Source organism: Oryctolagus cuniculus, chromosome 13 (genome assembly GCF_051225735.1).
Source record: "Oryctolagus cuniculus isolate XC-2025 breed Fujian yellow rabbit chromosome 13, ASM5122573v1, whole genome shotgun sequence".
NCBI classification, from domain to species: Eukaryota; Metazoa; Chordata; class Mammalia; order Lagomorpha; family Leporidae; genus Oryctolagus; species Oryctolagus cuniculus.
The window spans coordinates 1,254,228-1,282,037 of NC_142879.1; the positions used below are offsets into that span (position 1 = coordinate 1,254,228).

A 27,810-nucleotide genomic window follows, 5' to 3' on the forward strand; every position below is an offset into this window, starting at 1 on the left:
TGGATGGGGCCTCCGCCCCCGCGCACACCCCGGTCCCTGCGGAGCGCGCCTCTGGGACCTTCCTACTGCGAGCACGGCCAAGTGTGTCCACAGCACTCGCTCCCGCGGGGCTCACTGCTCTTTTTCTTCCCTTTAAAGATTTATTTGTTTATTTGAAAGTCAGCATTACAGAGAAGCAGAGACAAAGACAGAGACAGAGAGATCTTCCATCTGCTGATTCACTCCCCAGATGACCACAACGGCCAGGGCTGAGCCAGGCCGAAGCCAGGAGCCAGGAGCTTCTTCCCGGTCTCCCACGCAGGTGCAGGGGCCCAAGCACTCAGACCGTCCTCCACTGCGGTCCCAGGCCACAGCAGAGAGCTGGATCAGAAGAGGAGCAGCCAGGACTAGAACCGGCGCCTAGCGCAGCAGGCAGCTGCTTAACCACGGCACCACCGCACCGGCCCGGCCCGCCATCTCCCACACCTCTCCTGCTGTGGTCACTCGCCATCCTTTGTGTCTGTTTGGTCTCAGTGTCATGAGTGCCCTGGGTTCATTTTATTCTAATAAAGGAAGGAACTCGAGTTGTGGGACCGACCGTCCCCCAAGCCGGCCAGCTTGGGTGATTTCAGTGTGGCCCCCTCCCCAACAGCCTTAGGGGTGAGGCACAGCTCCCCAGTCACACCGGCGACCGTGCCGGGACACAGGACGGAGCCTGGAGCCTTGTAGGGTAAGCGATGGATGGCTCCCCTTTGCCCACTCAGAGATGTCTCTGAGGGTCGGCTGAGGGCCGGCCTGCGGGAGACAGGTGGTGACCCACAGGGAGGAGGGGCTGCCGGGGCCTCTGACTGCAGTGGGGCACGCCCTGGGGGGCCTGGGTCCCCGTCCTCCTTGGATCCAGCAGAGGGGGTGGGGAGACGGCAGACACGGGCTCGGGGGGCGGCCAGGGCACAGCACGAGGACCTCGGAGGCCACCACTGGGACGCTGGGTTTTACTCTGAGAGGGACAGGCGCCCTCGCCCCCACTGGCCCCGCCCCCACTGGCCTGCCCTCGGGTCCCCAGCAGTACCAGCGGCAGTCATCTCCGTGGGCCCCTGTCTCACCCAGCAGCCAGCCGCGCTCCTGCTGGGTGAGACGGACTCAGCCGGGCCGCCTGGGAGCTGCCCTCTGGCAGCCCGGGTAGGGCTATTTCTGCACACCTGTCCTACCTGTCCCCAGGGGTGGGTGCCGCGGTCTCGTGGGAGGTCACCAGCAAGGTCCGCCACACGGCGGACTCTCCGTGGAGTCATCTCAGTAGCGGGAACTCGCGGGCTGGGACGTGGAGAACTCAGCCAAGGCCCGGGGGGGGGGGGGTGCGCGGGGCACAAGCGCTTCTTGCGGACTCTTTCCTCCCGGCGTCTCCAGTCCCGCAGGGAGCCTGTGGCCACGCGGGCGGTATCCGAGGGCAATGCCGTTTGGGGCGATCGCAACACCCGAGCAAGTGCGCGAGTGTTTTCGGAAGCAGCTCAGAGCACACTTTTCTGGAACTCAGCAAACCCTTGCTGTTTCGTTTCTCCCAGGGTACAGCAAGGCGAACGCCTCGCTTTCCGGCCGTGGAGACTCCGGAGGGGGGTGCGGACACGGGAGGCTGGCACTCAGCTGCGCGTTAGCAGGCACCACTCCCCGCACCTGGCTCCCAGAGGTTGCCGGCGCAGAACCAGGAGGCTAGCGCCACAGCCTGTGCGGGGAAGACTGCACGGTCGCTCTCGCTTTCCCGGGCTTGCCCGCCACTCACTCGTCTCGAAAGAGCTCGAGGGTGAAGTCCCCATTCGCTGACCCCAACACTGACATCTGGTTCCAAGCGGAGGCTGCAAGGAGGTACCTGGTGTGATGACCAACGTGGGAGCGGTTTGAGACGTCCTAGGACCCGGTCTGCCACTAGTCACCTGCAGCTACTGGAATTAAAATTTAATCAATGACAAGAACTGAGTTCCTCGTGGCGTCCGCCCTGTGGCTGCCCCAGCAGGAGGCACTGAGCGCTTCCGTCGCCGTGGAGACGGAGCCAGTGGATGGGCTCCGAGGAGGGGGCTGTGCACCTGCCCTGGCACGGGCTGCACAGCTTCCGGGGGAGGGAGGGTCCTCTACTTGTAGTGGGAGAGACAGCAGCTAGGAGACGCCCGTGCCAGGAGCTAGTTAAGTTCTCATGCCCAAGACCTGGATGGACATCTTGGTGCCCGCGCACACCTGCTGAGGGCATGGGCGGAGGACGCGTCCCCAGAGGTGGCCGTGGCGGCAACATTTTCCCAAACAGAACCTTCCAGGTGAGGCTTTGCCGAAGTCAGTGCCAAACAGCAAGTAAACCCCCCAGACGGCTCTGGGAATGGGGGAAGCGGGAGGTGAACCGTGAGAGCCGAGGGGACCGCGTCTGCTTCCCATCCAGGACAGGATCAAGAAGTCCTGTGGCAGCGACTGCACCGTGCAGGGGTGGGGCAGCCCCCCGTGCCGCCAGCATCCCGCCCTGCCAACACCTCTGGGAAAGCAGCAGAAGACGGCCCGGGTGCTCGGGCCCTGCACCCACGTGGGCGACCCGGAAGGAGCTCCCGGCTCCTGGCCTTGGCCCGACCCAGGCCTGACCAATGCGGCCACTTGGGGAGTGAGCCAGGGAAAGGAAGTCCTCTCTGTCTCTCTCCCTGCCTTTCAAACAAGTGAAACAAATCTTAAAAAAGAAGTCGGAGAGGGACCATGGTTCCTGCTTCCTGCTGAGGGCTGGGGAGGCCACGTCCGGCTCAGCACTCAGCCCCTGCAGGCAGCAGGAGAGCAGCGAGCGCCTCCGGGCAGACGGGTCAGAGAGGCGCAGCCCTGCGCTCATCAGCTTGGACAGAGGCGTCCACGCCGGACCCAGCACCCAGGACCCCTGCACCCAGAGGCGTCCACGCCGGACCCAGCACCCAGGACCCCTGCACCCAGAGGCGTCCACGCCGGACCCAGCACCCAGGGCCCCTGCACCCAGAGGCGTCCACGCCGGACCCAGCACCCAGGGCCCCTGCACCCAGAGGCGTCCACGCCGGACCCAGCACCCAGGGCCCCTGCACCCAGAGGCGTCCACGCCGGACCCAGCACCCAGGGCCCCTGCACCCAGAGGCGTCCACGCCGGACCCAGCACCCAGGGCCCCTGCACCCAGAGGCGTCCACGCCGGACCCAGCACCCAGGGCCCCTGCACCCAGAGGCGTCCACGCCGGACCCAGCACCCAGGACCCCTGCACCCAGAGGCGTCCACGCCGGACCCAGCACCCAGGACCCCTGCACCCAGAGGCGTCCACGCCGGACCCAGCACCCAGGGCCCCTGCACCCAGAGGCGTCCACGCAGGACCCAGCACCCAGGGCCCCTGCACCCAGAGGCGTCCACGCCGGACCCAGCACCCAGGGCCCCTGCACCCAGAGGCGTCCACGCCGGACCCAGCACCCAGGGCCCCTGCACCCAGAGGCGTCCACGCCGGACCCAGCACCCAGGGCCCCTGCACCCAGAGGCGTCCACGCCGGACCCAGCACCCAGGACCCCTGCACCCAGAGGCGTCCACGCCATCCCAGCACCCAGGACGCCTGCACCCAGAGATGTCCACGCCATCCCAGCACCCAGGACGCCTGCACCCAGAGTTGTCCACGCCATCCCAGCACCCAGGACGCCTGCACCCAGAGTTGTCCACGCCATCCCAGCACCCAGGACGCCCTGCCGGGCGCGCAGGGCTGACATGACCTTGCTAGGTGACCCCAGGGAACTTGCCGGGCTGTGCTTCGAGCAAGGGTGGCAGACGTTGGAGACTGGGTCTGTCTTAGCCACACACACGAGGGAGAGGAAGGACGCACCCTGAGACGGGGTCGGGGTCCCCAGGAAAATCCCGACAGCGGGGTCTTCCAGCCGGGTGGGCCAAGGGACACCGGCTGACACGGGTCCCCTCCCAAGCCTGCAAGAGAACCAGCAAATCCTGATGCCTCGGCCCAGTGGCAGCTGAGAGCCCCCTCAGTGCAAAAGCTGCCGACTTTACGTGGTGGGTCAGGAGCTTCCAGAAAATATCGATATGTCTAAGATAAGACATGTCCAAGATGTGCACACGATATGTGTATTGCTAAGTATGAGGTGTAGCATATGTCTAAGATGTGTCTAGGGTTGGTCGATCTGTCCTCTCTGTATCGGTATCACTAATGTGATTCTGAGAATGGGTGAGAATTGCGTTGCAGCAATGACCACGCATTTACCCTGATCCCGAGGCTCTAATGTAGCAGGAAATTCCTTAAAATAAATAAATGACCTTAAAAAGGGGCGGCAATCGCGGAGAATCCCACACTGTGCTGGCCAGAAAGCACCAAGGTATTGTAGACGCTTTCCTGAGCGTGTAAGGTGAAGTCAGAGGTGCGCCCTGTGCCGGCTCCTTGCCGGCGCCCCTGCTGGTGGGGCCGGGCCAGGGTGGGGGCGCTGGCCTGAGCCCCGCCGGAGAGGGGAGCCGCCAGGTGCCCTGGTTAGACAGGGTCTGCGTCGGAAGGGAAGCGCCCTGACCCAGTTTTTATGCAAACAGATGCCCTCGCACGGCCACTCGGAACCCTCTGGAAAGGGGACGGCCGCGGTGAGGCTGAGCTCCGCGGGGCGGTCTCTCCCGAGACCCCGGAGAGCCTCGGGCTTAGAACTGCCTTCTCCTTGGGAGTCCCAGAGAGCGGAGTGGGAGCTGGCAGGCGGTCCGCCAGACCAAACCCCAACCGGGGACCAAGAATCTGCACCCAGAGCCCGAGTGACAGACACGTGCATGCGTGAGTGTACGTGTGTGCACATGCGAGCAATGCGTGTGCGCATGAATGTGCACTGTGTAAGCAAGCACGTGCGCACGGGTGTATGCAGGAGTGAGCATGTCTATGTGTACATGTGCACCTGCGTGTGTGTGTGTGCGCATGTGTATGCGTGTGAGTGAGTGTGTACTTGTGTGAGTGTGTACTTGTGTGAGCGTGTGCGCATGTGAGTGAGCATGTACTTGTGTGAGTGTGCGTGTGCACGTGTGAGTATGTACTTGTGTGAGTGTGTACTTGTGTGGCTGAGTGTGTACTTGTGTGTGTGCGCGTGTGAGTGAGCGTGTATTGTGTGAGTGAGCGTGTACTTGTGTGAGTGCGCGTGTGAAGTTTCAGCATCTGTGTCATCTGTGGGTTTACCTGAGGCACAAGCAATTCTACGGCAAAACCAGGCCGCCGTGCGGTGCTGTGGCCGGGCACGCGGGCTGCCGAGAGGGCCTTGCGGACCCGGAGGGGCGGGGCCGACTCCCAGGACAGCGGGACAGCCCGCCCTGGCACGCAGGCCAGCTCGAGGTTGGACGAGGGGGCTGTCGGTTGGTGGGGTCTGGGGTGGCCCGAGGGCTCCCGCTGGGTCCGCGCCTGCACCCAGCACAGCGAGGCGGGGCTCCGGCGCGCCTGGGGGGTTGCAGCTCCGCCCCAGCTGACCACTGGGCCGTCTTCCCACAGCCGCGCCGGGGGTGTTCGGGAATTTCTGTGAAAATCCTAGAGAAGCAGAGCTCGGACACAGCCCCGGGCTCTGCGGACAACTCCGCTGGGAGGCCTTGCAGGGGCCGGGCGGCTGGGGGGGGGGAGGCACCAGGCCCCCCTTAGTGCAGCTTCCACCCGCGCCCCTTCTCTGGGGAAGGCGGGCTCCTGCCGCAGAGGCCACCGCTGTCCTCGTGGTGAGGGACGAGACGGGAGCAGGCGGGCACTCGGGAGGGAGCTGCTGCTGGGGGGTCAGCCCGTGGCCCCTGCTGGGGGGGTCAGCCCCATGGCCACTGCTGGGGCGTCAGCCCCGTGGCCCCTGCTGGGGGGTGGGCTTGGCCTGTGGACCCTGCTGTGGAAGTCAGCCCGTGGCCCCTACTAGGGTGGGTAAGCCCCGTGGCCCCTGCTGGGGGGTCAGCCCGTGGCCTCCAGGCAGGGGCTGTGGGTACTGGAGTTGTCAGAAGTTCCGTCAGACTTTACATATGGCCAGCGTGTGCCCCGCGTGGCAGAGGACAGGATCTGAGCAGAGAGCTGTCGGGCGTCCTGGCTGAGTGATGGATGCAGGTCCCCCGCCCCGGCCCACCCCGCCCCGCCTATCGCTCCCGCCTTCCCAAGGTGAGGGGCTCCTGTGGTCGGGGGGGGGGGAACCCTGGGCAGCCGGGGTGACACCGCCTGGCTGGTGTCCGTGGCCCCGCAGGGAGCTCCTGCGTGTGCGCTCACACCTGGGCACCCGGGGTTCGGGTCGGGGGGCTGGGCCTGGGTCCCTGTCCTTTGTCCCCCTCCCTGCCCACTCCCCGTGCTCTCCTTCTGTCCCTGGGGAACTCCGCGGCCACTCGAGAGAGGACGGCAGTGCCTGCTCCGTGGGTGCGGCTCCCCCTCCCTCCCGGCCCAGGTGTGTCACCGGCCACGGCGCCCTTACTCAGCTCCGGCTGCGGAGGCCGCGGCCCCACCGGGCGGCAGCAGGGACCTGCGCGGGCCGAGGCTCCTGGAGCCCCGCCAGCCTGCCGTGCTTGCCATGTATGGGCATTTCCAGAACAAAGGGCGCTCCGGGGCGTGTTTTTGCAGGGAGCGTTCCGGGAGAGGGGCTCCCCAGCGTCTGGGGAGGGTGTGCAGGGCGGGGTTGGGGCCGGTGGGGGGAGGGGCAGCCAGCCATTCAGAAGTTAACTCAGGCAATGAGGGGTCACAGCAAAACCCCAGGCCGGGGTTTGTCACTGCTGGGGTGGGGGTGGGGGACAGCGACAGTGCTGTGACATGACTGACGCGTGCTCTGGGGGTGAGGGGGACTTCCAGGGCCTCCAGGGCCACGCCCGCAGGAAGCTGTGCCCCAGGGCTGACTTCCTGCACACGCTTCTTGCCTTTCGAGAATTCCCAGAGCAGACCACTGTCGGGGGGGGGGGTCGTGCACGAGGCTTACTTACGTATGTATCTGAAAGGCAGTTACAGCGAGGGCAAGAGGAGCACACACATGGACACACACACACGCACACACTTCCACCTGCTGGGCCACCCCCAGAGGGCTTCAGCAGCCTGGGCTGGGCCAGGCTGAAGCCAGGAGCCAGGAGCTCCTCCAGGTCTCCCCGGGGTGGGGGTGCGGGGCCCAGGCACTCCTGGGGCTGGCAGTGCAGGCCCTGGGGCCGTGTGCTGAGCGGCCCGCGGCGCCCTGGAGTCGTGGCCACCGCCTGAACCCGAGCACTGCTGAAGCAGCAGACAGTTTCAGGAAAGCTCTCCGTGTTGGGCGTTCGCTGAGGGGCGCCTGATCCGGAGCCGCCTCCGTCACTTGCAGTGGACGTTCCATTCCTCGGCCACACTGAGGTTCAGACTCTCACCGACAGGGCAGAGCCTGCCACGCCCCCGCCCCGCCCCCGCCCCCCCCCCGTGCCCCCGGCCTCACCCCCGCCCCGCCCCCGCGTGGCCCCTCTTTCTGAAATGCACACAGAGGGGGCTGCCTGGAACCCGTCCTTGGCCTTCGACTGGGCGCAGGGCCCGCGGGCCCCGGGCTCTGCACTCGGGTTTGTCCCTCTGTCCTGCTGAGTGGCAGCGCTGAGCGTTGCCGGGATGTGGGGGAGGAAAGAGGGCCTGGGGCCGCGGGGAAAGGCGCAAGGTGTTGGCTGATTTTCTAAAGCAGAGAAGTTAGCCGTGGGAATACACTGACTCCATCTTACCTCAGCGCGCCCTGAACCACCAAATCCCAAACCTGCCTTAAGTGAAGCCAAAGGCAAAAACTGTGACTCGTTGGGCAAGGCCTCCTGGACACGAAGGAAATCCCCAACACACAGGAAAAATGCAAACCCATTAACCCCCACCCCCACCCCCACCCCCCAGTTAACGCCAGGAACCGACACGAGCCCGGATTAGGCCAGTTTCCCAGAAGCTTCATGCTACGATTCAATAACCAATCAGGGGGGCGCTGGAGCAGGGGCAGGGCAGGCAGCCTGGCGCAGGGACCCCCGGCCCCTCTCGGCAGTCCCGGCGTGCGTCCCGGCTGCCCCGCGCCTCCAGTCCAGCTTCGTGCTAATGCCCAGCCCGGGAAGAGAGGGTGGCCCAGCTGCTCGGGCCCCTGCCCCGCCATGGGAGACCCTGGGGGAGCTCCTGGCTCCTGGCTCCTGTCTGGAGAGTCACTCTCCCGGAAGAAAGATCTCTGTCCTTCTCTGTCACTCTGCCTTCAAGATAAATAATAAATAATTAAAAAAAGAAAGACGTGGCGCAGACCTCCCATCCTGTGGTATTTCACGGATTCCAGGCAGACCTCCCATCCTGTGGTATTTCACGGATTCCAGCCAGGGCGGCTGATGGAGGCTTAGCCGGGACAGCGCTGGCAGCAGCTCTCACAGCCACAGTCGCCTGGTGCGTCCCGGGCTCCAGATGGGTCCTAACCTCTTTATTTCCCCATCTGCACTGCTAGGTAAGAGTTCTGTTGGCCCATTTCACAGATGGAGACACAGAGACTCGGAGGAAGCTAAGGGCACTGCAGGCCCTGGAATGTTAGAGTCGCAGGGGTGGATGTGGCCCTGAGCGGGGAGGGGGGTGGGGGCTGCTTGGAGGTGAGGAGGCCACGGCGAGGGAGTAGGAGGTAGGGACAGGAAGGCGGGACGGTGCCCGCTGGACACGTTTTGTCCACACAGAGACGGCTGCTGCTGGCCAGGGCAGGGGCTCCTGCTGCCCACCTGCTGCTCCCGGCCCGGGCCTCGGGGGGTGTTTGCAGATAGACAACCTGGGCGTGCAGCGTGCCACCCGTCTGTGCCAGGTCACCCACAGAGCGCCTGTGGCCGAGGCCGGGCTGCCCGGCTCTGGGACCTGGCCTTGCCCCTTAGAGCGTGGTGCTCTCCGCGCCCGCGTGCTCTCAGCTGTAGAACGGGGACGTGACTGGGGCCCGCGGTCCACAGGGTTGTCTAGATGAAGACGTTCATGTGTCTAAGGGCCTTGCTTTTTAATCATTAATTAGTTTATTTGAAAGGCAGAGTTATAGAGAGAGAGAGAGAGAGAGAGAGAGAGAGAGACATCGAGATCTTGTATCCCGCTGGTTCACTCCACAAGTGACTGCAATGGCCCGGGCTGGGCCAGGCGATCCAGGAGCCCAGAACTCCATCCGGGTCTCCCATGTAGGTGCAGGGGCCCAGGCACTTGGGCCATCTTCCACTGCCTTCCCAGACTCATGAGCAGGGAGCTGGACTGGACGTGGAGCAGCTGGACTCAAGTGGCTGTTCCCGTGGCCGTGCCACGACAGCTGGCCCCAGCCAGGACTCCGTGTGTTTGCTCTTCTCATGTCCCAGGGCGATGGCAGACCCAAGCACTAGCGCTGTGGTGGCCGACGGCACCCTGTGCAGGTCACCCCCCCCCCCCCCGCCCCTGCTCTGCAGGGGGCCGGCTCAGCCCCCACAGCGAGCAGAACCCCGCAGGAGCTGGCCCCGGCCTCCGGGAGCGGCCTCCGCAGGGCCTGGGGGGGATTCCGGGCAGAGTGGACGAGCCGCAGACGCCTGGGCGGTGCCCGGGCGTGGGGGCGGCGTGGAAATCCCCGCCGCCTGGAGCGGTCCGCGTGTCCCTGGCCGGCCCAGCCCCGTCTGGAGGCCTTGCTGGCCCGGGAGGGAGGCCCGGGTGGGACTTCCCAGGTCTCCACCTCGGCCTCCGCACTGAGGGCAGGACCAGGTGGGACCTGCGGGGCGGGCGGTCCTCACTCGCCGGCCGAGCAGGGCGGGAGCAGGGTGCCAGGGTGTCGCCGGGACACCAGCTCCGCGCCCCCTTTCTCCCGCGAGTCCAGAGACCTGTGGGGGGCGCAGGGGGCGGCCCAGGCCGCAAGCCCAGGTGAGCCGGAAGTGGCCCGGGAGGGTGGGGCGGAGAGGGCGGCGCTGGGGCCGCGCGGCGGGGGGCGGGGGCTGCACCCCGGAGAACCCCCAGGCGCTCCCCCGCGGGCTCTGCGCTGCCCCGGGCGGGGGCCGCGGGCGGTGCGGGCCGGGACCACCCGCAGAGGGGGCGGCGGCGCGCAGGTGCCGCCCTCAGCGCAGAGCCCGCCCGCCGGGAGGCTGGGCCGCGCCTCGCCCACAGGTGCGTGAGTCACTCGGAACGCGGCCGTCTTCCTGTCGGGACTGAGTCAGGCCGAGGCGCAGATAAAACCAGCTGACTGACGGGGAAGAGGAGGCGCCGCGGACGGAGCGGACGGAGCGGACGGAGCCGGCCATGCCCGCGCTCTGGCTGTACTGCTGCCTGTGCCTCACGCTGCTGCCCGCAGCCCGCGCCTCGTCGGGGAGTGCAGGTGAGACAGGTGGGGCAGGGGGGAGCCCCCGGGAAGGTGAGAGCCGGGGCAGGGGGGAGCCCGGGGCAGGTGAGAGCCGGGGCAGGGGGGAGCCCCCGGGCAGGTGAGCGGCTGCAGTCAGGTGGGCAGGTGAGGGCCCCCAGGGCAGGAGAGTGGGCAGGTGAGAGTCCCCGGGCAGGTGAGGGCCCCCAGGGCAGGAGAGTGGGCAGGTGAGGGCCGCGGGCAGGAGAGTGGGCAGGTGAGGGCCCCCAGGGCAGGAGAGTGGGCAGGTGAGGGCCCCCAGGGCAGGAGAGTGGGTAGGTGAGGGCCCCCGGGCAGGAGAGTGGGCAGGAGAGTGGCCCCGGGGCAGGTGAGCGGCCAGGCCCTGGCCCTCTGAGGACCCCGGTGGTCCCGACCTCCTTGGTGCCCCCTCTGGGCCCTCGGCCTGCAGAAGTGAGTGCAAAGGAGATACCCGCGGGGGCCGGAGCTCTAAGTGAGGCCGACAGGCGCCGAGCCGGGGTCTTCTGCACCTCAGCTGCTCCTCCCCGCTCTCCCTCCTCCACCCATGCCCCGTGTCGGGGCGCCGCGCTGGCGAGGCGTTCTCAGTGTGTGTTTGGCTCAGGGATTTGGGGGGACGCGACTGTGTCCTGCGACTGGACCCAGGACCCCTCCCATCACGCTTCTGCGGCTCTGAGAGACTGGCAGTGCCGGTCTCCACGTGGCATTCCCCCCGTGGCACTGCCACGCGAGGCCGTAGTCGCACCTGGCGTCCCCCGAAGTCAGGATCATGTACACAGAACACTGGGAGCCTGGCTGCTGGCTGTGTGCTGGGCGGCTGGGAGCACGCACAGCGGCCGTCCACCCTGCCCTGGCTACCGGGGATCCCTGCCCTCAGAATGGCGCTGGACTTCCGTGTTTATGTTGCTCTGGCTTCGATGGCTTTTCCGCGGTCGTCTCCATAGTCCCAGGCCGAGAGCCACATAGTCCCACACGTGTGCCTGTGTGCGCGTGAGGTGATGCCCGTGTGCACCTGCTTCCGACACTGCGCGTGTGGCTGGGGGCTGCCCTGGGTCGAGCGCTGTTGGGGGCCCGTCTCCCACGGCCTCAGAACCAACCTGTGTTCACGCCACCGTTCCTGACCACCAGCGAGGGGTCAGGCGTGGGCCCCAGGCCCCACGCGTGCACACACAGGACACGGGCGAGGTTTCTCGTGTGTTCTTTGCTTCGCCTCTGTCACTGGTTCACTGCGTGTGAACACATCATACGTCACGTGTGCTTAAATATCCCAGTTTGAGAAAATAGTAAAAAACGTACATAAAAACCAGGTGTGGTCCTGTCGGCTGGATTCCCTTGGGGTTGGTCCGAGTCGTCCCTGGCCGGTGGGAGACAGCCCAACACTACGAGAGTCGCCAGTGTCAGCAAGGAAGGAGCCGTCCGTGGCCAGGTGCTCAGGCGGCCACTGTTGGCAGAGACAGCCGGCTTCTGGGCCTGGACGCCTGGGGTCCCTGGGCTAAAATAACAAGGGATAGCTACAAACCTTTAGCGTTGGAGGCAGCCACGGCTGCACATCGGCGCCTGGCCCAGTGAACTAGCCCGCTGCCCGCCATCTGACCAGCTCAGCCCGCCGGGCACCTCGGCAGGGCTCCCTGCACAAGGGCGGGTCAGCTTGGGCATGCGTGCTGGGGGTCAGTGACCGTGCATGCCGCTGTCCACTGCTGGACGCTGCGACGTGTGGGACCCCATTGGCAGCTGAGGGCCCTGGGGCTGCACATGCTCGGGGAGCCCCGGGCGGGGGTGTCACTTCCTGTGGTCGCACGTGTGGTCATGCGTGTGGTCTGATCAGCTGGCCTGGCCTCAGGCCTGGCTCTTCCCTCGCTGGTGCCGTCTTGGAAACTTCCAGGCTCCGCAGCCACCTGCCAGGCCGCGGCAGTCGGATGCTGCAGCCCTGTGGAGTCGCTGCAGGATGGTGAAGCACCTTAGACACCCCGCTTCCTTCAAGTCGGAAGCCAGCGGCCAGGGGCCCCTGAGCGCAGACACCGGAGATCGGGGCTCCCTCAGCAGCTCTGGCTGGGCGCGGGCTGTGCCCTGTGGCTGCCGGGCAGTCGTGGTGGAGGCGGCGACGTGGCTGTGCACCTGCTGTGTGTGGGGAGGGGCAAGGCCCGGTGCTGGGCTCGTGCTGGGGGGTGCCCTGTGAGCCGCGGAGAGGGGATGCTTTGCAGACCGGGGTGAGCGTGAGTGGAATCATGGTTTAGAAGGTCCCTCGCTGGAGTCCAGCAGGGCCTGGTGCTGCCGTCCACATGAAAGATGCCTCTGGTGTTGGGGAAGCCGCGGGCAGAGCGGATCTCGGGAAGGTTAGGACGACAAGGTTGGAAGACTGCTGATCCCACAGGCCTGGGGTCGGGTGCAGTGGGGAAACTAGGAGTCGTCGTCCAGCTGGAGGGGGTGTGTGGCATGCATTCCACGTGACGCCCCTGGGGCCTGAGGACGGGAGAGGAGGCTGGGGGAGCGGGGGCGGGACCCCGGGAGGCGGGGGGGGGGGGGGCAGGGGCGGGACCGCAGGAGGGGGGGGGAGGAGGGGGGCGGGACCCCGGGAGGCTGGGGGGGAGAGGAGCGGGGGCGGGACCGTGGGAGGCTGGGGGAGTGCGGCGGGATCCCGGGAGGCTGGAGAAGCAGAGACGCCCACGTTCTCGTGATGGCTGCACTGTGGGTTTTGGAGTTGAGGGATTTGGGGTTCGGGGAGCAGAGCAAGGACACTGACAAAGGGCAGGAGGAGCCTGGGGGACGGCAGAGCTTGGGGGTCCCCAGGGCGCACGCAGGGGATGGTGGATCTGTCACTAACCAGGCCTCTGCCCCGCGCCAGCGCTGGGAGGAGAGGATTCCTGGCCATCACCCTCCCCTCCCCCCAGCTTCTGCTGCGGTGGCCTGAGCTCAGATCCCGGCCCTGTCGCTTGCGCCGTGGGACTGGGGCGAGCTGTCCCTCCATCTCCGCGTGTCCACACTGGACACGGCCAGCATGGGGGACCTGAGTTGAGTTCCTGGCTCCGGCTTTGGTCCTGGGCATCGCGGGCGCTGGGGAGTGAACCAGCGATTGGGAGCGGAGCGCTCTCTCAGATCGAATTAAATACATTTTTTGAGGCTTTAAAATTAAAAGTGATCTTGAAATGCATTTTGGGTTCTCAGCAAAACTACTGTGAACGCCTTCACGGCGGCCGCCGCGCTCGCCCTGTGCCACTGTGCCACGTGGGAGCCGTGAGAGCCCCGTGGCCCCAGCACCTCGGTTGAGGCTTCCCAGCTTACTGGACCTTCCCCAGGTTCCTTTTAAATAAAGTCGGGAGTCAACCAGTGGATGGAAGATCTCGCTCCCCACGCCTCTCACTCTCTGTCACTCTGCCTTTCAAATAAATAAAGCAGATCTTAAAAAAGAAAAAATAAATAAAATAAATGACAGAATTGAGAATGTACCCTATATAAAATATCTAATATATAACATTTTAAAAAGATTTATTTATTTATTTGAAAGTCAGAATTAGAGAAGGAGAGACAGAGAGAAATCTTCCATCCACAGGTTCACTCCCCAAATGGCCTCACCGGCTGGGGCTGGGCCAGGCCGAAGCCAGGAGCCAGGAGCTTCCTCCAGGTCTCCCACACGGGTGCAGGGGCCCAAGCACTTGGGCCATCTTCTACTGCTCTCCGAGACCACAACAGGAGCTGGATCAGAGGTGGAGCAGCCGGGACTCGAACCGGCGCCCATATGGGATGCAGCCCTGCAGGCTGTGGCTTACCCTGCTGCACTTCTGTGCCACCACCCTGGCCCCAGATGTGTGACATGGTGAAGGGGCTTAAATATGATCCTCCCCCCGAGGGATAAACTTGGTAAAATACAGGCTCCACTGTTCGTCCAAGCGCGTGCAGGAGGCAGCAATGTGGCCGTGCCCGTGGGGGTCTCGGTGGGCGCCTCCCCGTCCCAGGAGCTGAGGGATGTCACTCAGTCGTGTCCCTGGGGACGTCGGGCAGGCGGCCGCAGCGCTGGGGCGTCCTGAGCCTGGGTTCTCCTTCCTGCCGACGTTCGCTTCTCCTGGGGAAGTTTGCCAGGACAAGACCTAACGTATCTATCCCAGACCCGTGTGGAGTCTGGAATCGGCACGTTAGTCACAGGCCCAGGTGAGCAGGCGGCTGAGTCACTCGCGGGCAGGTGAGGTCACCTCTGGGTCCCGTCCAGAGCCCAGGCTGAGGCCTCTGTGCGTGCAGGCGACTGTCCGTCTTCCCGGCCCCGCCCTGGACAAACACGTGGTGCCCTGAGCGGCAGTCACGGAAGCAGCGGGTGGGAGGCACCCCTGTCCTGATGGCTTGGGGCCCAGACTCCACCTGCCGCTTCGGGCATCCGTGAGACGCCCCAGACCTCAAAAGCAGCGCAGTGGGAATTTGCAGACAGGAGCCGGGGCCACGACGGTGGAGGAGCAGCCAGCTCCGCACGTCTGGCCCTGCCCCACCGCGTGGCTGTGTCACTGCAGCCACCCTCTGTGCCTGACACACTGGGCCTGCTGGAGCCCAGCCCTGTCCCAACCGCCGGGAGCGGGGCCTCCGGGCGGGCTCCTGCACAGAAGCCCCAGCCCCGTGCCGGCGGGGCAGGTGCCTGCAGCTGAACTTGAGGGTCACTCGTCCACGGCGCCAGTCGTGGGGAGCGATTCTGCCACATTTTTCCCCCAAACGTGGAGATCCACGCGTCCAGGATAAATAAAGGTAACGCTGGAGTCTGGGCCCCTCAGCCAGAGCTCCGGGTGTGTGGGCGCCGCCCCTGCCCACGGCCGCCTCGCTGGGGGGAGGGGAGGCCGGCGCTGGAACAGGGTTCTGATCTCAGTGAGTCCACAGAGCCCGAGGTCCCGGCTCTGTGCCCCGCGGAACCTGTGAGCGGCAGGAAGGGAGCGAGCTTGGCTGGCGGCTGAGACGTGGCCTCTGTCCCCGCCCCGGTGGTCTCCTCGTCCGCGCCCCCTCTCTGGAGGGCCCTTCCTTCTCTCTGTGGGCAAACAAAGGCGGCCGGGCCCCTCGGAGCCCGTCAGTGCATTTTTCCGAGCTCAGCGCCGGCTGCTCACCAGCTCGGCGCGGCCTCGTTGCTAAGGAGCCGGCGGAACACAGGTGGAGGTTACGGAGGAGCCGCCTCGACTGCGCCACGCTCTCCGGAGCGTTTTGAACGAACCGGTTTCCTTTTTGTTTGTTCGGACTCCTGGTTCCTGCTCTTGTTCCTCTGTGGTCACGCCAGCTACCAGGCTTTCTGACCTGCTCATTCTTTATGTGGAAGTTTACTGGCCCACATTCGTTTGAAAGGCAGAGAGACACCGCGAGAGTGGTCGTCCCCGGGCAGCGTACGGCCCAGGGGGCTCCAGCCCCAAAGCAGGTGCGCTGGGCAGGGACGGCCCGGGGGCTCCAGTGCTGGGGGCTCCGGCTGTGTTGGCTCTGTGGAGCCAGGGCAGCACTGTATCAGGCGTCCTGTTCTACTTAGGGACCCACGGTGACGCCCCTCACATGGAGCTGGAAGCAGGTGTTGGAACGTTCAGATCCTGTTTCCAGGCCCTCATCCACACCGAGGAACCCGAAACCCTGGAAGGAAAGACCCCGGGCAGCAGGTTTTAAGTCTAGAACATACTTTTGGGGCTGGCGTTGTAGCTAGCAGTCGACGATGCCACCTGCTGTGCCAGCATCCCATGTGGGCACCCGTTAGAATCCAGCTCCCTGCTCATGGCCTGGAAAGCAGCGGAAGATGGCCCAAGTGCTCGGCCCCTGCACCCAGGGAGACAAAGGTCTGGCTCCTGGCTTTGGCCCAGCCCTGCCTGTTGAAGCCATTTGGGGAGAGAACCAGTGGGTGGGAGCTCTCCCTCTCTCTCTAATCCGCCTTCTTTAAAAAAAAAAAAAAAAACTATAAACACTTTCATAATCACATGATAATATTTATTGTTGGTGATTATTAATATAACAAACATTCGTCTTGAGCACGTAACTTCCAGTGGCTCTGATCGCACCGAGGGGTGGCAGGTGCACCCGCTTTCCTAAGTAAAGCGCACTTTGAGTATTTGTAAAAACGATTTAAGAACTCAGGGGAAGAGGGAGCTACTTAGATCTCCCAGGGCGCCCCTGCAGGAACCGACGCGCCCGGGTTTCCAGGAGCGCTCGCAGCCCCCCTCTTCCTCTTGTGCCAGGCACGGCGCCTCCCCGCTGACCTCTCGCACACACGAGGTGCCGTGGCCGGGGCGTGAGGCAGAAGGGCTGCCCGTCCTGCGGCTCGGACGCAGACAACGGTTTCCAGCACCGCCTGAGGGCCACATTTTAGCCTCACTTCTTTGCGCAAACCAGGAGGGGCGGCCACCTGGCACCTTGGCCCTCGGCTCCCGCTCCACCGCACTGCTCTGCCTTCGCAAAGGGGGACAGGGAGCTGCGGGGAAGTGGAGGCGTCGCGGGAGGCCGAGGGGACCACGGGCAGGAGGGGAAGGTGGCCCGGGAGCGGGTGCCGACTGCGGGGCGCAGGAGGCCTGGGTCAAGCAGTGCGGAGTGTGGGGACGCTGCGGCGCTCTGCGTGGTGTGCGGTGCGTGGAGGGATGCGGTGCGGGGTTCTGCCCAGACACTGTGGGACGGATGCGTGTGGGGGTCTGCCCGGACACTGTGGGACGGATGCGTGTGGGGGTCTGCCCAGACACTGTGGGACGGATGCGTGTGGGGGTCTGCCCGGACACTGTGGGACGGATGCGTGTGGGGGTCTGCCCGGACACTGTGGGACGGATGCGTGTGGGGGTCTGCCCGGACACTGTGGGACGGATGCGTGTGGGGGTCTGCCCGGACACTGTGGGACGGATGCGTGTGGGGGTCTGCCCAGACACTGTGGGACGGATGCGTGTGGGGGTCTGCCCAGACACTGTGGGACGGATGCGGTGCGGGGTCTGCCCGGACACTGTGGGACAGATGCGTGTGGGGGTCTGCCCAGACACTGTGGGACGGATGCATGTGGGGTTCTGCCCGGACACTGTGGGACGGATGCGTGTGGGGGTCCGCCCGGACACTGTGGGACGGATGCGGTGCGGGGTTCTGCCCGGACACTGTGGGGACGGATGCGGTGCGGGGTTCTGCCCGGACACTGTGGGGACGGATGCGTGTGGGGGTCTGCCCGGACACTGTGGGGACGGATGCGGTGCGGGGTTCTGCCCGGACAATGCGGTTGCGCAGTGGCCGCGGCGGGATGGACACTGTGCGTGGTGCGTGGAGGGATACGTGCAGGTTCTGCCGGACACTGCGGGGACAGATGCGGGGTGTGGTGCGGAGTTCTGCCCGGACGCTGCGGGGATGGACGTGGTGCGTGGTGCGCAGAGGGTTGCGTTTGGGGTTCTGCCTAGACGCGGGGTGCGTGCGGGGTGGGCGTGGTGGTGGTACAGCAATGGGTGCCATGTTCCACGGGGACCTGTGGGGTGGGCGCGGTCGCAGTGGCTGCAGGGAGGATGGACGCGGTGTGTGGTGCGGGGAGCGATGGGTGGGGGAACCCTCATGTCGCACAGGATACAGGGAGACGGGACAGACAGCGCAGCCAGTCCAGGACGCCCATAGTTGCGTTCAGAGTTTTTCCCGTTTTTGGGATGTCCGGTTGGAGGGAAGGCGTGACTGGGCTGAGGGCGGGATCTGGACGGGCAGCTCTCCGGGGGTCCTGGGCAGAGCTAGGCTGCTCCTGCCCCAGGCGGGGCGGGGGGGCGCCGCTGGGCAGGGCTGGGTGGGCGCCGCCCTAGCACGGACGGGAGGGGCCGGGAAGGGGCAGGAGGGCGAGGACTGAGCGTGGCCTCCACGTGCACGCTGCAGACAGCGTGATGTCGCCTCCTGGCTCTCAGACTCGGGTGAGCCCCACGCGGCTGGGAGGCAGGAGCGCCGGCAGCCACAGGTTCAGACAGGACGCTCGGATTCCTGGGCCCTGAGGTCGTCCCACCGCGGCCAGGTGTGCTGCCTGTGCTCCCGTCGGGGGAGGACTGGCAGCTCGGGGTGCAGGGAGCGGTCCCGTGGGGAGTCGTCACCTGCGGGGTGCAGCATCCCCCAGGGGCGCCCCCTCCCCGTCTCTTCCTGTCCCTGCCTGCCCGTCTGTGTGTGTGACACTGAACGCCACGATGTAGACAGTGAAACCTGTGTGCGCTGTGCTGGGGAGATTCCCAGTGGTCCCGGGATTCTGGGGGGCTCTGGGTGTTCAGACTCTTGCCCGTGTCCCCTCCTCCCTGCCTCCCTCCTGCTTCATCCCTCCCCTTCCACCCAGCCCACAGTCCTGGCCTCAAGCCAGCTCGGCCGCAGTGGGCACACTGAGAGATGGGACGGCAGCAGAGGCCACGAGGGAGGGGCTCCTCTGGGGGCCGTGAACAGGACAGGAAGTCGGGGGACAGCGCCGACGGGCGGGTGTGGGGCCAGGCTGCGGGGGGAGCGGGGTTTGTGTCTCCAAGCGGCTCCCTGCCGCCTGGGCGCTGGCCGCACCAGGAGTTTGCAGGTCACGGGGCGGAGCCCCCAAGCGCATTTCAGGCTGGCGTCTGCCTGGACACAAAGGCCACGCGTTTGCCCATGGCTAACATTTCTGCGCATCACTTACCTCGCTCAAAACGTTCCTGCAGCCCTGGGACTGCCTCACGGGAGCTCATCCCAGGGCCCCGCCCTGAGCGCAGCCCTGGGGAGGATTGTCTGCCTCTTTCCACGCCTGGGCCTGGCTCGGCTCAGCTGGAAGCAGCCTGGGCCCCTCGCTGCCTGCCCCGACCTGTCCAAGTCGCCAGGCTCTGCGGCGCTGCCTGGTGGGTGGACCGCGCCCCTTTGATCCGTGTCTGGCAGGGGGCGCGGGGAGCCTGCCTAAGAGGCGCCTGTGGGCCCGCCAGGGGCCAGGGGCGCCGTGGTGGTTATGATAATGAGTGCCTGAGGGCCGCCGGGCACCACCCACGCTTCAGATCTCGCCCGAGACGTGCTGACCAGGCACCGGTGAACTTGATGAGTCGCCTCCTTTGGCCGCGCAAACAGCCCCGGTTTCCGGGAGATCTGGGGAGTTGAGGGGCCCGGCCCGACAGTGGACCTGGCACCCGGAACTCGGGGACCCCTGCTGTCCCCTGGGCTCCCACGGGGTTTGCTCCTGTATTGGCTGAGGCAGGTCCCAGGCCCACGCCTGCTCTGCTGAAATGGGGAGACGTGCACAGGAGAGGCCGCTGACGAACCAAAGGGACGCAAAACACAACCTTACCGCTGCCCTGTTTTGGAATCTCGCGGCTCGTGAGGTCCGAGAGCTGCTAAGCAGTGTTTACGGAGTGGACGCAGCTCCCCGGCCAGGGACAGCAGGGGGGGAAGAAGGCGGGGCGGGGGTTGGACCCGAGAGCCACCGCTGAGGGGCCTGGGGAGGGAGTTACAAGAAGGGGGCAAGGAAGCAGCAGCAAATGTAGGTGTGTGTGTGTTTATTTCAAAGTTGATTCAATTGGAAGGCAGTGATACAGAGAGAGAGAGAGGGAGAGAGAGAGAGGTCTTCCATCCACTGGGTCACTCCCCAGATGACCACAACAACCAGTGCTGGGCCAGGCCAAAGCCAGGAGCCAGGAGCCTCTTCCAGGTCTCCCACATGGGTGCAGGGGCCCAAGCACTTGATCCATCCTCGGCTGCTTTCCCAGGCCATAGCAGAGAGCTGGGTCGGAAGTGGAGCAGCCGGGACTCGCACCAGCGCCCACAGCAGATGCAGGCACTGCAGGCAGAGTGGCCACAGCGCAGGCCCCTTGATGGATGCTCTAATTGAGGCCTCCTGCAGAGCCGGCGCCTGGGGGCTGGGAGAAAGCCCACTGCTGGAAGTCTGTGTCTTTAGGGCAAGGCCAGGTACGTGGGGACACACGGACTGAGACACATCCGGGTCTCCTGACCGCCTGCCCCTTTGCTTGTCAAACACCCTCAGCCCTCCCAGGGGGCAGGTGCTGTGCAGTGTGCGCTGGCAGTGGGCGCCATGGGGGGCGCTCAGGGGGCAGCGGGGAGCCCTGGGGCAGGTGCCCTGGGGCAGGTGCTGTGCACTGTACAGGGTGGGTAAGCATGGGGGGAGCTCAGGGGGCAGCAGTGAGCCCTGGGGCAGGTGCCCTGGGGCAGGTGCTGTGCACTGTACAGGGTGGGTGAGCATGGGGGGCGCTCAGGGGGCAGCAGTGAGCACTGGGGCAGGTGCCCTGGGGCAGGTGCTGTGCAGTGTGCGCTGGCAGTGGGCGCCATGGGGGGCGCTCAGGGGGCAGCGGGGAGCCCTGGGGCAGGTGCCCTGGGGCAGGTGCTGTGCACTGTACAGGGTGGGTAAGCATGGGGGGAGCTCAGGGGGCAGCAGTGAGCCCTGGGGCAGGTGCCCTGGGGCAGGTGCTGTGCACTGTACAGGGTGGGTGAGCATGGGGGGCGCTCAGGGGGCAGCAGTGAGCACTGGGGCAGGTGCCCTGGGGCAGGTGCTGTGCACTGTACAGGGTGGGTAAACATGGGGGGCGCTCAGGGGGCAGCGGGGAGCCCTGGGGCAGGTGCCCTGGGGCAGGTGCTATGTGCTGTACACTGGGGGGGTGATCATGGGGGGCGCTCAGGGGGCAGCGGGGAGCCCTGGGGCAGGTGCCCTGGGGCAGGTGCTGTGTGCTGTACACTGGGGGGGGGTGAGCATGGGGGGAGCTCAGGGGGCAGCAGTGAGCACTGGGGCAGGTGCCCTGGGGCAGGTGCTGTGTGCTGTACACTGGGGGGGTGAGCATGGGGGGCGCTCAGGTGGCAGCGGGGAGCCCTGGGGCAGGTGCCCTGGGGCAGGTGCTGTGCACTGTACAGGGTGGGTAAACATGGGGGGCGCTCAGGGGGCAGCGGGGAGCCCTGGGGCAGGTGCCCTGGGGCAGGTGCTGTGTGGAGTGCACTGGGAGGGGTGAGCAGGTGAGGGGAGGACGGGCGGGAATGGTGGTGCTGCTGCGGTGTGTGCCAGGGCTCGGGCACTCTCTCCGTCCAGCGCTAGGTGGGCTTTTCCTGCCAGCAGTGCGTGGCCGCGTGTGCAGATCTACCTGGTTTCAAAAGAAACTTTAAAAACCGTTGGCCGATGCTTAAAAATCAGGAAGCAGGAAGCCAGTCTCTGTCTCTTTAGGAAACGGGCGGAGGCGCCGGCTGCGGTGGGCTTTGCCCGTCACCCGTCTTTGGCAGCATCGCCCCAGCCCGCGTCCCCCTGCTCCCGGCCAGTGCTGTTCCGGTGGAGTCCCCGGTGTGCCTGCGCTGTGCCAGGGGGAGTGGAGGCTCAGGAAGTGGCCCCAGCACCACCTGTGTTTCACCCCGTTTATTCAGCCCGTTTGCGGGAATGTTCTAGAACCCCGAATGTTCAACTTTTTTCCAGTGGTGGGAAGGAGCAGTGGCCAGTTTCAGGGAAGCTGGTCTGGACTTGGCTCAGGTGTCTGGCAGCGATGGGAAGGGGGGCTGTGTGTGGAGAGCCGCTGGTTCTGCAGGTGGGCACATCGGAACGCTCTCTGTTGCGCTAAGTGCAGGGCTCAGCAAGGCTGGAGACAGAGCGTCCTCCTGGCGTGCCCAGCTCCTGTAGCCCGGGCGGCCTTCGGCCCACGCGTCGCTCACTGCAGCCAGCAAGGCCGGGCCTTCAGCCGCACGGCCTGCGGGGCAGGGTCTGGGGCCGCCGCTGGGGTCTGCCCTGCTGGAGCTGCAGTGGGCACCACGTGGCTGTGGGCTTAAAGTCACAACACCCAGTTCTTCAGAGCGGAGCCCTGGAGCAGGGGGATGGCGGGTGGGCTGGGGCAGGCGGTATGAAAGGACAGTGAGGTTGCGTCTCGATGAACTCGACACCAGCTGTGCTCTGGAGATGAGCGCACACAGCGAGCCAAGGCTTCCCGGGCGTGTGTCGGGAGAGCCTCAGCTTGGCCTGGTTCCGTGAGGAAGCCTGGGAGTGTGGATTGAACGCTGTGAGGTCAGCCGTCCATGGGGTCCAGCCTGGGAGTGTGGATCGAGCTATGAGGTCAGCCATCCACGGGGTCCAGCCTGGGAGTGTGGATCGAGCTATGAGGTCAGCTGTCCAAAGGGTCTAGCCTGGGAATAGATTGAGCTGTGAGGTCAGCTGTCCATGGATCCAGCCTGGGGGTGTGGATTGAGCTGTGAGGTCAGCCGTCCACGGGGTCCAGCCTGGGAGTGTGGATCGAGCGCTGTGAGATCAGCCGTCCACGGGGTCCAGCCTGGGGGTGTGGATTGAGCTATGAGGTCAGCCGTCCAGCCACGCTCCCTCTCTGTGCTGAGTTTTCCCGAGCAAGAGGCTGGGACGGCTCAGACAAAGGCGTTTGGTGTCGGTGAGGGCCGTGGGGTGAGCTGCTCTCTGTGAGTGAATCAGCGCCCAGGAAGTTGAAGTGCTTTGCCCAGCGTTGGTTTTTGGTTCAACTCTCTCATGTTTTTATTTAAAGCTTTATTTATTTATTTGAAAGGTAGAGCAACACACACACACACACACACACACACACGCAGAGAGAGAAAGAGAGAGAGAGAGCTAGAATGAGAGAGAGAGAGCGAGCGAGCTAGAAAGAGCGCTTCCATCCGCTGGCTCACTCCCCAGGTGGCCGCAGGAGCCTGACCTGGGCCAGGCCGGAGCCAGGAGCCGGGAGCTCCATCTGCTCCCACGTGGGTGCAGGGCCCAAGCACGTGGGCCTCCTTCCACTGCCTTCCCAGGCATTAGCGGGAGCCGGATCAGAAGCAGAGCAGCCCGGACTCCCTCTGGCAATTCGATATGGGATGCTGGCGTCACGTGGCAGCTTGGCCCACTTCACCGGAGCGCCAGGCTCCTCCAGATCCTTTAACCTCAGGGCCCGGTCTTTGTCCTGTGAGCCGGGACTAGAACTGGTTCCGAGTCCGCCGGGCTCCAGCCACCACGCTGGGTCTTCCCGCGCTCCCTGCTGGCCGAGCCACCACAGTCTCTGTGCGACCTGTCCGTATCCTGGCACCACCGTTCCCTCTGACGTCGGGGGAAGCGGCTCCCGGCCCCGACTCTCGCTGGGGGATGGGTGTTGTGCCTGCACGGTGACACCTTTGCTGTGCCGGGGTCTTCTCCAGCCAGTGTTCTTGGTGTGTGGAATCACACAGGTTTTTTTTTTTTTTTTTAAATGAATTCCTTGCAGATTTGTAAACCGGGAGTTTCCACTGGAAAACATCTCATTTCACTCGTCCGGTTTCTCTGGAGGCTTGGGCGGTCTGGCAGCCCTGTCCTGGGGGGCAGCTGCTTCTGGGACCCTGGCGGTCTCAGTGTGGTGCAGCTTACCGCCCCCAGCCCCGTCCCGGGTGAAGTGGCCTCACAGGAGCCCTCGCTGGCTCTCGGGGTCACAACGGGAATCCAGGCCGTTGTTCCGATTGTTCTTTCTGACTTGTCTCTCCGGTCCCACGCAGTGTGTGAGTGCAACGGGCGGGCCCGGCGGTGCATCTTCGACCAGGAGCTGCACCGACAGACGGGCAGTGGCTTCCGCTGCCTGGACTGCGAAGACAACACGGACGGCGCCCACTGCGAGAGGTGCAGGGAGGGGTTCTACCGGCCCAGAGACGGGGACCGCTGCCTGCCCTGCGGCTGCAACCCCACAGGTAGAGAGAACGGGGGAGCAGGAGAGTGAAAGAGAAGTGGGGGGCGGGCTGGCCGACCCCGGGCCACTGGGAGTCACCCGCGTCCACAGCAGCTCCCAGGGGGCTGCAGGTTCCGGGGTGTCCGCGGAGCTGGAAGCAGCTGGCGCCCCGGGGGCTGCTGGCTGGAGTCCTGAGAGTGGCACCCCTCCCCGCCCCCAGACGGCCCAGGGACAGAGCCGGCTGTGCTGTTACAGGGGTCGCTCCTCCCCGCTCCGCAGTCTTCTGCCCGTGGGGGGGGGGGGATGTGCTCCTGTGCTCCGCGGCTCTGCTGGGGAGACAGCAGGAGCACCTGGCGGCTGTGTGCCCCCAGGAGACGCTGGGGCTGCAGCCAGAGCAGGTGTTGGGTGTGCACAGATGGGTGCAGGCAAAGAGTGAAACATTAATGGGTAGGGAGGTCGCTCTGTAGGCGGGCTGGGTTTGTTTCTTGAGGCCTCAACTTGACACTGTTACTGCTAGAAATCCATTAGTGGTATAGCAGGCATCACTGTTACTTCTAGAAATCCATTAGTGGTATAGCAGGCATCACTCGCCTTATTACGAGGAGCGAGTTTTTAGCGGCAGCTGGAAGAATGCGAAGGCGGGCAGGTTCCCTGGAGTGGAGCTGTGGGTACAGTGTGCTTGGGAGGGTCCTCCCAGGCCCCCCAGCCGGCTCCTGCTGGGTGTGTCAGGTTCGCTCAGCTCCGCGCCGAGTCTTCGGGTCCTGTGTCCGAGTCTGAGAGCTTCCCGAGCGCAGGTTTCCGGGTCCAGCTGGCCTTGCCACGTCCCCTTGGCCACACGACCTCGCCGGCAGTCACTGAAGCCGGGTGCCCTGCAGAGCCTGGCCGCCCAGCACGCGCTTGCAGGACTGAGTCAGAGCGGATTTTGGAGCAGTGGGCTCCAGAGATCCCTGCCCCGTGGAGGAGGGACGCCCCCATACCCGACGCCCACGTGTTTACGGGAGCTCCTGTGCGAAGCGCTGGGGCCAGAGCAGAGCAGACAGGGGAGCGCCCTCCCTGCCCCGCCCTTCCTGGGAGGCCTGGGTGTTCATTGAGCTCCCTGGGGTGGGGGTGGGGGCTCTCCCGGAGATGACCCATTTCCCTCCCTTCTCTCCTCTCCCCTCCCCTGCCTGGGGGTTGCAGGTTCTCTCGGGGCCCAGTGTGACAGCGCTGGGCGGTGCAGCTGTAAGCCGGGGGTGACAGGGGACAGGTGCGACCGGTGCCACCCAGGCTTCCACACGCTCACCGAGGCCGGGTGCAGCCAGGACCAGAGACCAGGGTGAGCATGCGCGCCCGCCGCCGTCACCTGCACGGCTGCACGGCCCTGCAGTGACGCTGGCTTCCTGCTCTGCACACTCAGGCTGACCTGAAGGGCGTGGGGCGGCCTCGCTCTCACGTCGGCATGGGGGCCTGAGCCAGGGAGGGTCAGCAAGCTGCCCACTGCTGTTGGTGAGGGTGGACCAGGCTCCTCCCGCTCTGCCCGAGTCCCAGCCCCACCCTGGAGCAGCTGGCGCCCCCCTCTCCTGCAGCTCCTGAGCCCCTTGTCTTGTTTTCTGGAAGAAGATGGAGAAGGACCGCAGTCCACAGGGCCGTGGGTGTGGGGGGGGCTGAGAGGGCGGCTGGGCTCGAGAGACGCCCCTGTCCCAGCCCCGGCGCTCATCGTCCCCAGTGTTCATAGCCCTGCTCTGCTCACCCCACCCTGTTACCTCCCACTTGGGGTCCCCAGTGTTCACAGCCCTGCGCTGCCCACCCCCCCAATACCTCCCACTCAGGGTCCCCAGTGTTCACAGCCCTGCTCACCCCACCCCGTTACCTCCCACTCGGGGTCCCCAGTGTTCACAGCCCTGCGCTGCCCACCCCCCCAATACCTCCCACTCGGGGTCCCCAGTGTTCACAGCCCTGCTCACCCCACCCCATTACCTCCCACTCAGGGTCCCCAGTGTTCACAGCCCTGCGCTGCCCACCCCCCCAATACCTCCCACTCGGGGTCCCCAGTGTTCACAGCCCTGCTCCGCTCACCCCACCCCGTTACCTCCCACTCAGGGTCCCCAGTGTTCACAGCCCTGCTCACCCCACCCCGTTACCTCCTACTTGGGGTCCCCAGTGTTCACAGCCCTGCGCTGCCCACCCCCCCAATACCTCCCACTCGGGGTCCCCAGTGTTCACAGCCCTGCTCACCCCACCCCGTTACCTCCCACTCAGGGTCCCCAGTGTTCACAGCCCTGCGCTGCCCACCCCCCCAATACCTCCTACTCGGGGTCCCCAGTGTTCACAGCCCTGCTCCGCTCACCCCACCCCGTTACCTCCCACTCAGGGTCCCCAGTGTTCACAGCCCTGCTCATCCCACCCCGTTACCTCCTACTTGGGGTCCCCAGTGTTCACAGCCCTGCGCTGCCCACCCCCCATCAGCCCCCCGGGGCCTCCAGTTCTCTGCGGCCCAGGTCTCTCCATGCCCGCCAGGCCCAGCGGCGCAGCGCCCTCCCTTCCTCAAGGGAGTGACCATGGCCTTGGCCAGCTTGGAGCACATGTCCTTCCTCAGAGACCCCAGGGCTGCATCCCCGCCCCCACTCCTCACAGAGACCGCCCCCCCAGCCCTGGCCCTGCTCTTTGGCTTCCTCCAGAGAACTTGAGCCCCGCGGCTTTGTCTTGTCCACGGCTGCGCCTGGCAGGTGCCGTGGCTGTCCCCTAGCTGCTGGCCTCACCACTCCTGGGGAGGGGCTGTTCCCGTGGTCTTAGTATCCGTGTGCTCGGCTCCGGCTGATGCTGAAAACTTGATTGTCACCCGGTCCGGATCAGTCCAGGGGAGAGAGCAGGCCAGAGGGTGGGCGTGGGATCAACGGGTAAAGGAGGGGGAGGAGTTTCCTGACCGGACCCGGCCTCCACGGGGACCCCGAGGAGAGGGAGGCCCGCGGGTGCTCTGGGTTGGGGGAGGGGTTCTTCGGGCAGTCTGGGGGGAGCAGATCCGAGGGGGAAAGGTGGGAGCGTGGCTTCGGATGGATGAGGTGGACGTGTGACTTGCAGCCAGTGTGAGTGACAGGGCCAGTGGAGGCTGAGGCAGGGCGTTCGGGCTGGCACCTGGAATACCGCGTGCCGGCCCCGGCCAGCAGTCCCACTCCTGGGCACGTGTCCAAGAGGACTCGTGTGCAGGTGACCATGGCAGCGTCTTGTATGATAGCTCCAGTGTCCTCCGTGGACAGCAGACGCACACGTGTCCCCACACCCGGCACGGCGGGGGCGAGCCTTGCACGTGTGGTGATAAGTGAGGGAAGCCAGGCACAAAAGCCCACGCGGGGCACGAGCCGTGAACTGTGAGCAGGCTGTGTCCACAGTGGGCGAGTGCATAGGCAGGGAAGCAGGAAAATGGCTGATGGGGCCGGGCTGGGGCTGGGGGGAGGTGGGGCGGGGGAGGGGTGGAGTCCCAGGTCCCTGTGATGAGACCCGGCCCCAAGCGGAGTCCTTGGCAGGGGCGCCTGGGGCCCTGCCGGCTCTGCCCTGCTGGAGAGCAGTTTGCCTCCACGTGTGTGGCCGCGAAGTGCCCCTAAACTTCCTCTTCTTCTTTCCCAGAAGCCCCCCGTGTGACTGTGACCCCGCTGGCACCGCCAGGTCCTGTGAGGCGGGCCGCTGTGTCTGCAAGCCAGCTGTCACCGGGGAACGCTGCGACAGGTGTGTGGGCAGTGGCCTGCCTCTGGGTGAGGGAACCCCTGACAAACGCGGTGGCCTCACCCCAGCTCTGTCCTTAAAAGCTAGGCTTCGGGATGCTGAAGCCCCCCCGCTCCCCCACCCCCGCCTGACTGCCTTCTCTGCCCCCACCCCCCCCCACCTGACTGCCTTCTCTGCCCCGCCCCCCCACCCCCACCTGACTGCCTTCTCTGCCCCGCCCCCCCACCCCCGCCTGACTGCCTTCTCTGCCCCGCCCCCCCACCCCCACCTGACTGCCTTCTCTGCCCCCGCCCCCCCACCCCCGCCTGACTGCCTTCTCTGCCCCGCCCCCCCACCCCCGCCTGACTGCCTTCTCTGCCCCG

The 27,810-nt window shown here is 65.7% G+C and overlaps 1 protein-coding gene across 3 annotated transcripts in view; it reads left to right on the forward strand.

Annotated features, from left to right (window-relative positions):
* The first annotated feature begins 9,637 nt into the window (after positions 1–9,637).
* LAMC2 (laminin subunit gamma 2) overlaps positions 9,638–27,810 on the forward strand; it is a 41,653-nt gene continuing 23,480 nt past the window's right edge. The window contains exons 1-5 of one of the 3 annotated variants that reach the window (XM_051841414.3): positions 9,638–9,775; positions 10,016–10,223; positions 23,586–23,774; positions 24,932–25,067; positions 27,353–27,451. In XM_051841414.3, the coding sequence (XP_051697374.2) occupies positions 10,148–10,223; positions 23,586–23,774; positions 24,932–25,067; positions 27,353–27,451 (500 nt within the window). In that variant the 5' untranslated portion in view covers positions 9,638–9,775; positions 10,016–10,147. Of the gene's footprint in view, positions 9,776–10,011; positions 10,224–23,585; positions 23,775–24,931; positions 25,068–27,352; positions 27,452–27,810 lie in introns of those variants that run through there. The other 2 variants (XM_089311961.1, XM_051841416.3) reach the window with 2 other exon arrangements.